We start from the raw sequence: 9,592 nt of genomic DNA, 5'->3' as shown, positions 1-9,592 counted from the left end.
TAAGGTATTTTTCGATGTTGTTGTTGTTGTTGTTATTATTATTATTATTATTATTATTATTATTATTAATATTAATATTCAGGTCACTGCTTGGAATCGAACTCGGAATCTTGGGGTTAGTAGCCTGTGCTGTTAACCACTATGCCATATGCCCACGGGCATATGGTTAAGAGTGCAGGCTAACTCCAAGATTTCAAGTTTGGAGGGCATCTGACCGTAGAAAATCTGCTTCAACAAATATCACATGACCCATGCAAGCATGGTAGTGTGGAGATTTAATGATGATTATGACGATAATATATATATACATATATATAGGGTCATCCCATAAATAATGTGGTTTTTTTATACTTCTTTTAGTTTTCAAAATTAAGATAAACTTCTTTTTTAATCTAAAATATACACTCCATCACTTTCTGCGATGCTCTTCCATCTATCTGGTTGACTTGCAAGGCCTCCCTTCCAAAATTTACTTGTCTGTGACGAAAAATACTCCTCCAGTACTTTTCTGACCTCATCTATAGAAATTCTTATTTTTTCCGTCCAAATCATTTTGAAGACTGTGGAATAAATGAAAATCAGATGGGGCAATGTCCGGCGAATATGGTGGTTAGGACATTGTTTCCCATTCAGACAGCTCCAGTCTTTGGAATGCCATCCTTGCTGTATGTGGCCGAACACTATCCTGATGGAAAAACACCTTTTGTCTTGAAACCAAAGGCGGTTGTTTTTCTTAAGTCACTTGATCTGCTCGCAGTAGATCTCCTTTGTTATCGTTTGGTTTGGGCTTAAAAGTTCAAATGGACTAAACCGTTCATATCCCACGAAACAGATAACATACCTTACGTGGGTGAAGACCTCCTTTAGCCTGGGGTGCCAGTGTTTCCCCTTTCCCTACCTACTGTCTTCAGTGCTTAATGTTTTTTTTGAGAACCCATTTCTCGTTACCAGTCACTGTTCGGTCCAAAAATGGCTCATTTGTGAGACGTGACAGCAAAGAAGAGCACACATTCATTCACTGCGTGCGATTAGACTCGGAAAGTTTGTGAGGAACCTATTGATCCAATTTGCTGACTTTTCCAATGTCATGCAAGTGTCAATGAGTGGTTGAATGATCAAATCCAAGCTTCTCTGCTAGTTCCTCAACAGTTACAATGGAATTTTGTTCCACCACGGTTTGCAGGGCATCCTTGTTGAGCTCTACAAGATGTCAGGGGGAGTGAGATGCCTGGCGGTTTGCTGTGGTGGAAAAGACGCACCATGATGCTAAGTAAAAATGTGGTTGACCTGGCATACAGGCTTGTCTCTTGCAACCCTCTCCAGCTGAGTGTTCCTAATCTTGCAGGCTTGTAAGTGCTGGTGCCATGTCAAAAGCACCCGTGCCGGTGCTGTGTAAAAGGCACCCAATACACTCTGTAAAGTGGTTGGTGTTAGGAAGGGCATCCAGCCATAGAGACCATGCCAAAACAGACATGGAACCTGAACTGCCCTTCAGCTGGTCAGCTCCTGTCAAACCGTCCAACCCATGCCAGCATGGAAAACACATGTTAAATTATGAGGATGATATATACATACATATTTTAAATGTCGTTTTTTTTTGTATGTAATAGTTTCAATTGAATGAATTCGGCATAATGGAAATTGTAAAAGACAGTGATCTCGAGTGTGTGGAGACGATGGAGACTAGCAGTGACCCAGGTAGTGCTGACAGTGCCTATACAGACACGAGCAGCAAACCAGATTCCAGTACAACGAACCCTGAATGTAACGGTATGTTGTTCCATATCTTGAATTTTTTTTTTTATCTGTCTTGTTATTGGACTGCAGTTATGTCGTGGAACTGCCTCGAAAGATTTAGTGGAGCAAATTAACTTTAGCATTTATTTTTAAGTTTGGTATCTTATCAATTTCTTTTGATAAACCATTAAGTTACAGGTGATGAGAACATGCCGACATTGGTTGTCAAACCTTGGTGGACACACACATAAAAACACACACACATATAAACACAAACACACACACCCACACAAGCACACACACACATACACACACAAGCACACGCACACACAAGCACACGCGTACACAAGCACCCGTGCACACAAGCGCCCGCTCACACAAGTGCATGTGCATGCGCACATATAACCACAAACATTAACACACAAACACACACACATATAAACATATGCATAATATAAACAATACACATAAACACATGCACATGCACATACACATGCACACAAACACACGCACTCAGACACAAACACATGCACAAATGCAGAAATGCACATATGCACATAAATATGCACACACATGCACGTAAACGCACACACATGCATGAACACATACACATATGCATAAACATGTGAACACACACACATAAGCACACACAAACATGCAAACACACACACACACACGCATACAACAAACTTCCATACAGTTTCTATCTACAGTCCACACTGTAAAGTGGTCGGCATTTGGAAGGGCATCCAGCTGTAAAATCCATGTTAAAACTGATGTCACCTGTGCTGGTGCTACGTAAAAAGCACTCAATCCACTCTGTGGGGTAGTTGGTGTTAGGAAGAGCATCACGCCAAAACAGACACAGTAGCCTGGGGGTAGTCTTCTACCTGGCCGGCTCCTGTCAAACCATCCAACCTGTGCCTACATGGAAGGTGGACATTAAATGACGATGCAGTCATTGAAAATTTTGAAGCTATGATGAGATGATGCATAATTAATTTAAAACAATGTGCATAAATAAGCATTACATTTGTCATAGTAATCTGAATGCTAAAAGGGTTAAGGGCACTCTTGCTTAATCTTGACCACAATTGATTTTATGTAACTTTGGGGTCAGTCCAACTGCTATGGTAAGGCTTATATTTGGGTAATAAAACCATGAGCTTAATAGATTATGTATTTGAAAACTGAGTATGGTGATACAGTTTTATGATAATTTATGATAATTTATGATAGTTTTTGGTCCTGTACGTTTGGTAGTAGTAATTTTGACACATCCATGTTATTAATCACAAATTTTATTAAGTTTTAAGACTGTTCTCTTTATTCTCTCCAGATTTGAGTAAATGCTCAAGGAAAGATAGCAGTGAGAATTGCCAGTGTTCAAATTGTAAATAGTAAGTATTATTATAAAACAAATGATGATGGTGGTGGTGGTGTGTCTGTTTACATTTGTTTGTGACATGGTGTTATAGTTGTAAATGAGTGTCAGTGTCAGACAAGAAAATATGTTTGACCATGGGGGTGGAAATATTACCTTGCTTGGAAAGTGAGAGTTGACTACAGAAAGGGCATCTAGCTGTAGAAAATCTACCTCAGTCTTATATCATTATTCATCATCATCATCTTAACATCTACCTCAGTCTTATATCATTATTCATCATCATCATCTTAACATCTACTTTTCAAGCATGAATTCTACCTGGAGAAGAGCTATAGATGTGTATGTGTCTGTCTGTTAGTGCCTCCTGGCCTTGGCATTGCATGATAGTTGTAAATGAATGTTACCATCATGCAGTCAGTTTCCTTAATTTTGAATCTTCCGTGAAAGCATGTCTAGTCAAAGGGAAATATTACCTTACTTGGGAACTATTAAGGGTTGGTGACAGGAAGGGCATTCAGCTGTGGAATATCTGCCGAGGCAGATTTTGTTTGGCCCATGCGAGCATGGAAAAGTGGACATTCAAACGATGATGAAACTGGAAAAATTAAGTAAATATGCAAACGTAAACAAAACCATTTATGTATTTTCAAAATGTTATTTTTTAAAAAAATAGTTTTTCAAAATGCTTGTTTTTCTTTTTTCTTTTTTTTTTTAACAGCAAACTCAAACGCTCCATATCAGAGAAGGATGAATGTTTAGAGAGGAAGAAGAAACGAAAGCTGGTTCTAAGTCAGGGCAACGCATGCGATAATAATAAGCAAGCTGTCATTAAGTGTGACAGTAACTGCAAACAGCCTGTTGTTGTCAAACAAGAGAAAGTAGAGGAAGAGGTGAAGAAGCCTATCACTGCCATAGCTGGTATGTTTTAAGCATTGATATTGATTTTTTATATATTTTATCAATAATACGCATAGGTTTGGGTATATAAGTCTTTGAAGCTGTGAGTTGGTAGAATCGTTAGCATGCTGGTGGCGAGCTGGCAGAATCGTTAGCACGCCGGGCGAAATGCTTAGCAGTATTTCGTCTGCTGTTACGTTCTGAGTTCAAATTCCGCCGAGGTCGACTTTGCCTTTCATCCTTTCGGCTTCGATAAATTAAGTATCAGTTACGCATTGGGGTCGATGTAATTGACTTAATCCCTTTGTCTGTCCTTGTTTGTCCCCTCTATGTTTAGCCCCTTGTGGGCAATAACGAAATAAGAATCGTTAGCATGCAGGGCGTATTTTGTCCATCTTTACTTTGGAGTTCAAATTCTGCCAAGGTTGACTTTGCCTTTCATCCTTTTGGGGGTCGATAAAATAAGTACCAATTGAGCACTGGAGTTGATGTGGGCAATTTTATCTCTCTCTTGAACTTGCTGGCCTTGTTTCAAAATTTGAAACCAATATCTACAGTATACAGTATACAAGCTATTACTAGTTTCATGCTGTGAAAACCTAATAAACTGACAAGCTTATATATCAAACCTTGTGTTTCCAAGCAATCTTGCAGACTCAAATCTATGCATTAATATATAAGGCCTAGCCTGTTTATCTCCTTTTTTACTGCATGAAACTAATAGTAGCTCATATTCAAATCCTATGTGTATTAAATGATATTTATCTCTCACTGCATGAAGTACATTTCTTTTTTTCTTTATCCCACTAATAGTAGAATGATAAATTATATATCCCCTCCCTTGGGGTTTGCAGTCTTGTAAGATGTATGGTGACCGCAATAGTGCTAGTGGCAAGATAAAAACATAGCTATTTGGCTTGTGATTGTGAGTTCGATTTCCAGTGACGTGTTGTGTCCTTGAGCAAGACACTTAATTTCATGTTGCTCCAGTCCACTCAGTTGGAAAAAAAAGTGAGTAGTACCTGTATTTCAAATGCCAATCTTGTCAAATTCTGTGTCGCGATGAATCTCCCTCAGAACTATGTTAAGGGTTCATGTGTCTGTGGAATGCTCAGCAGCAACTTGCACATTAATTTCATGAGCAGGCTGTCATCGTAATTGACTGTGCTAAAGAGAGAGATTGTATCTTCATCATTTTACATCTGTGTTCCATGCTGGCATGGGTTGGACGGTTTGACAGGATCTGATGGGTTAAAGGACTGCACCTTGCTCCAGTGTTTGTTTGATATGGTTTCTACAGTCAGATTCCCTTTCTAATACCAATCACTTTACAGAATATACTGGGTGCTTTTTTCCATTTCACCAACACTAGTAGAGTTGCCATGCATGTTGCAAGACTATGATCCCCAAGTGAAGAGTAGGAGCTTTATGTTAGGGGAATGAGGAGTAGAGAAGTGTAAAATACGAGAGAAAGTGTAATATTTCATCTACATTTTTTTCTTTTTGTTTTTAGCTGGAAAGAAATCAAAAGTTTTTACCTGGGCTCAGTATTTGGATCAAGAGAATGCTGTAGGGGCACCGACCAAACTTTTTAAAGAGGTAAGCTTTTGATGTACTTCAATCCTGTAGCATTTAAACCAACCATATCAAGTCCAAATAACTGCCTATTTTATGTTCTAACCAGCCAAACCTGGCTTTTTAAATCTACGCTACAATGTTATTTTAAAAGTGAATAAATAAGCATTACATTTGATAGAATAATCAGAATACTGAAGTGTTAATATTCTTCTTCATATTTATGGAACCACCTTATCACCATGTCAAGATGTAATTCTTTTGACGATCTAGGTTATTAACTTCATCTCCTGTTATATTTCTGTCTCTATTCTGTTTCCATTGGTCTGTCTCTGATTGTCTTGTGACTGAACCCAAAACCATGTGGTTGGGAAGCAAACTTTTTAACCGCTTCGCCACACTTGCATCTATTGATTATAGAATTAATTTTTGCTCCCTTTTATTATTGGTTACCTGTCTATTAATTCCTTTTTGTTTCCATTCCAGCCCTTTCCTGCATTGAAGAATGGTTTCAAAATTGGTATGAAGTTAGAAGGCATAGATCCAAAGCATCAGTCTCTTTATTGTGTTCTCAGTGTTGCTGAGGTAAGAGGGTTCCGAATTCGGTTACACTTTGATGGTTATTCAGAATGTTATGACTTCTGGGTCAACGCTGATTCATCGTTCATCTTCCCTGTTGGTTGGTGTGAAAAGAATGGCCGTGTTTTGCAACCCCCAAAAGGTTTGTCTTACAAAGTAATTCCATATTTATTATTTTTAACTTGCAGTCATTTCTTTTACATGCAATATCTTTCTGTATGTACTTCGTGTTTTTAACTCTTTGTTTTAAGCCAATGAAGAGAGCTTGCATATTTTCCTTGCTTGCATAAGTCAGATGCAATTTATTCCAGCAGATTTTCTATGGTTGGATGCACTTCCTGTCAACCACCCTTACACCTGGCTATCATTTTTTTTGTCAGAAGATTGAAAAGGAATGACACTGTTTGTGTGATGGTGATGCTCGTTTAAAGCTATCACATGGTATCAAAGTGAAGTGCACACACATGCAGACACTCATGCACACACGTAGATGCACACATGCACACATGCACATATGCACACATGCACATATGCACACATGCACATATGCACACACACTTTCACACTCACACTCATTCACAGACACTCACACTTACACACATTCACACTTACATTCACACTCACACATGCAGACACACACACTCACACACACAGACAAACACACACTTGGTGTCTTTCAGTTTCTGTCTATCAAATCCACTCACAAGGCTTTGTTCAGCCCAGGGCTATATAGAAGATACTTACTCAAGGAGACAGTCTCTCTCTCTCTCTCTCTCTCTCTCTCGCACGTGCATGCGCACACACACACACACACACACACACACACACACACACACACACACACACACACACACACACACAAGAAGCTTCTTTCAAATTCTGTCTACCAAATCTACTCACAAAGCTTTGGTCAGCCTGTGGCTATAGTAGAACACCTCTACCAAGGTGCCATTCAGTAGGACCGAACCCAAGACCATGCGGTTAGGAAGCAAGTTTCTTACCACACCGCCATATCTATGATGATTAAAGAAATTTAAGAGTTATGTTTGTCGGGCTGCAGTAAAGAGCAAAAGTTTTCATTAATGGAAACCTTAATTAATCTATGTGCTCAATCGACAACAAATTTCACTCTGCATAGATTTTTGTGTATATTCCTTGCTATTTATTTTATATTTCAGGTTTCAGTTCTGAGTCATTTGTTTGGTCCGGTTACCTGAAACATGCCAAAGCCTTTGCGGCACCAAAACACTTATTTGTAAATCTTCATACACAGGTAAGTGGGGCTGAGGGAGGACGAGAGCTTTGTTAAAACCACTTCAATGAAATAGTGTTTGAGTATGTATGCTTTAATTATTTCAGTCCTGAATCAAAATCGAAATCATAATTGAACCAAATTCGATGACTGGCACCTGTGCCAGTGGAGCGCTAACAGCACCGTCCGAGCGTGATCACTGTGATTATGTGACTGATACACACATGCACACGCTTCTATCCAACTCTTCTTGCTTTATACATCTGTAATAATTCCGTAATTGTTCCTGAATCTGACTGTTACCATTTGATCCCTTCCAGCCCATTGTGCCGAACCTCTTCCGTGTAGGGATGAAACTGGAGGCAGTCGACAAGAAAAACACAAGCTTGATATGTGTGGCAACAGTGGCTGACGTATTGGGCGACCGCATCTTGATACACTTTGATGGCTGGGAGGATGCGTACGACTACTGGTGTGACCCCACTTCACCTTATATCCATGCAGTCGGCTGGTGTAAGGAGAACAACGAAATACTCTCCCCTCCGTGTGGTAAGTATTCCATTCCTCTTTTTCTCAAAATGCTTTTTGATCTTTGTTTGTACATTTGTGTATGCATGTGTATTTTTTGAAATACTAGATGGGTGTGTGTGTGTGTGTTATTAAATGCATAGGGCACTGCTTTGAGGAATTTTAGTAGGACTAATTGGCCCTAGTATTCATTTTTCTTTTAAGCCTGGTATTTATTCTGTCAGCCTCTTTTGCCGAACTGTTAAGTTATGGGGATATAGACTCACCAATATCGGTTGTCATGCGGTGGTTGGACACAAAGATGTACACACAAATATTATATATGTACACACACACACACACACACACACACACACACACACATAAACACATATGATGGGCTTCAGTTTCCGTCTACCAAATCCACTCACAAGGCTCTTGTTGGCACAAGACTTTAGTAGAAGACGCCTACCCAGGGTGCCTAACAGTGGGACTGAACCTGGAACCATGTGGTTGCGAAGCAAACTTTTTACCACACAGCTATGCCATTCAAGTTTTATAGTTTGTTTTGGCCATCGCTAGTACCACCTGACTGGCCCTCGTGCCGGTGGCCCGTAAAAGCACCCACTACACTCTCTGAGTGGTTGGCGTTAGGAAGGGCATCCAGCTGTAGAAACTCTGCCAAATCAGATTGGAGCCTGGTGTAGCCTCCTGGTCCACTAGTCCTCAGTCAAATCGTCCAACCCATGCTAGCATGGAAAGCGGATGTTAAACAATGACGATGATGATGATGATGATGATGATGATTTCTACGGTAGGTTTGTTTCAAAGCAACTGTAGAAAGCTAATAAGAAAATATGAGAAAAGTGTAAATTAACCGAGCTTAAACTTGAACCTAGTCATGTATTTAATGAAACATGCATAAAAGAAAAACTGTTCCCTACATGTGTGTGTATGTGTATCATCATCATCATCATCATCATCCTTTAATGTCCACTTTTCATGCCAACATGAGTTGGACGGTTTGACAGAGGCTGGCAAGACTGACGACTGTGCCAGAGCTCTACTGAGTGTTTTAGCATGGTTTCTATGGCTGGATGTCCTTCCTCACACCAATCTCTTTACAGAGTGTATTGAGTGCTTTATTTTTTAATTTTTTTTTGTGGCACTGGCACCAATGAAGTCACCAAGTAACTTGGAAGACAAAGATCCCTCAGCTGAGGTGGAAAGTAGTATTGAGTAAAAGTGGCTTTATACCAGGTGATGAGAGGTTAAACTATGATACACAGAGAGAAACAGATGTCTTACTGTAGAGGACATGCATGGTTACCTTAGCTGGAGAGAGAGAAAGTGAGGGGCTGATGTGGAAATGTGCTGGGTGTACTCTCAAGTACAAGGAGGTGAATGTAAATGGCGAGTTAGAGGACTGGACTTAATGTGCATGTATGTATGTATGTATGTATGTATGTATACACACACATAAACACACATTATATATATATATATATATATATATATATATTACAATTAAAAAGGTAAAGGATTATCAATTTATTAATTTATTAATAAATTAATAATTAATAATTTTTACCAAGCCCTTCGGTATGTAAGCACCATTATCGGTGTGGAACTTATTTAAAAGTTCTTATACATTTATA

At 39.3% G+C, this 9,592-nt stretch overlaps 1 protein-coding gene across 1 annotated transcript in view; it reads left to right on the top strand.

Annotated features, from left to right (window-relative positions):
• The window catches only part of LOC106874968 (mucin-5AC), a 66,836-nt gene that overhangs the window by 31,717 nt on the left and 25,527 nt on the right, over positions 1-9,592 (top strand). The window contains exons 6-12 of the mRNA XM_052973018.1: positions 1,611-1,770; positions 3,077-3,137; positions 3,843-4,042; positions 5,535-5,620; positions 6,083-6,317; positions 7,354-7,448; positions 7,748-7,976. Coding sequence (XP_052828978.1) covers positions 1,611-1,770; positions 3,077-3,137; positions 3,843-4,042; positions 5,535-5,620; positions 6,083-6,317; positions 7,354-7,448; positions 7,748-7,976 — 1,066 coding nt within the window. The remainder of the gene's footprint in view (positions 1-1,610; positions 1,771-3,076; positions 3,138-3,842; positions 4,043-5,534; positions 5,621-6,082; positions 6,318-7,353; positions 7,449-7,747; positions 7,977-9,592) is intronic.

This window comes from Octopus bimaculoides, chromosome 14, assembly GCF_001194135.2.
Source record: "Octopus bimaculoides isolate UCB-OBI-ISO-001 chromosome 14, ASM119413v2, whole genome shotgun sequence".
NCBI classification, from domain to species: Eukaryota; Metazoa; Mollusca; class Cephalopoda; order Octopoda; family Octopodidae; genus Octopus; species Octopus bimaculoides.
Note: the sequence above shows the minus strand (reverse complement) of the source record. Positions and strands in the feature narration are given on the sequence as shown.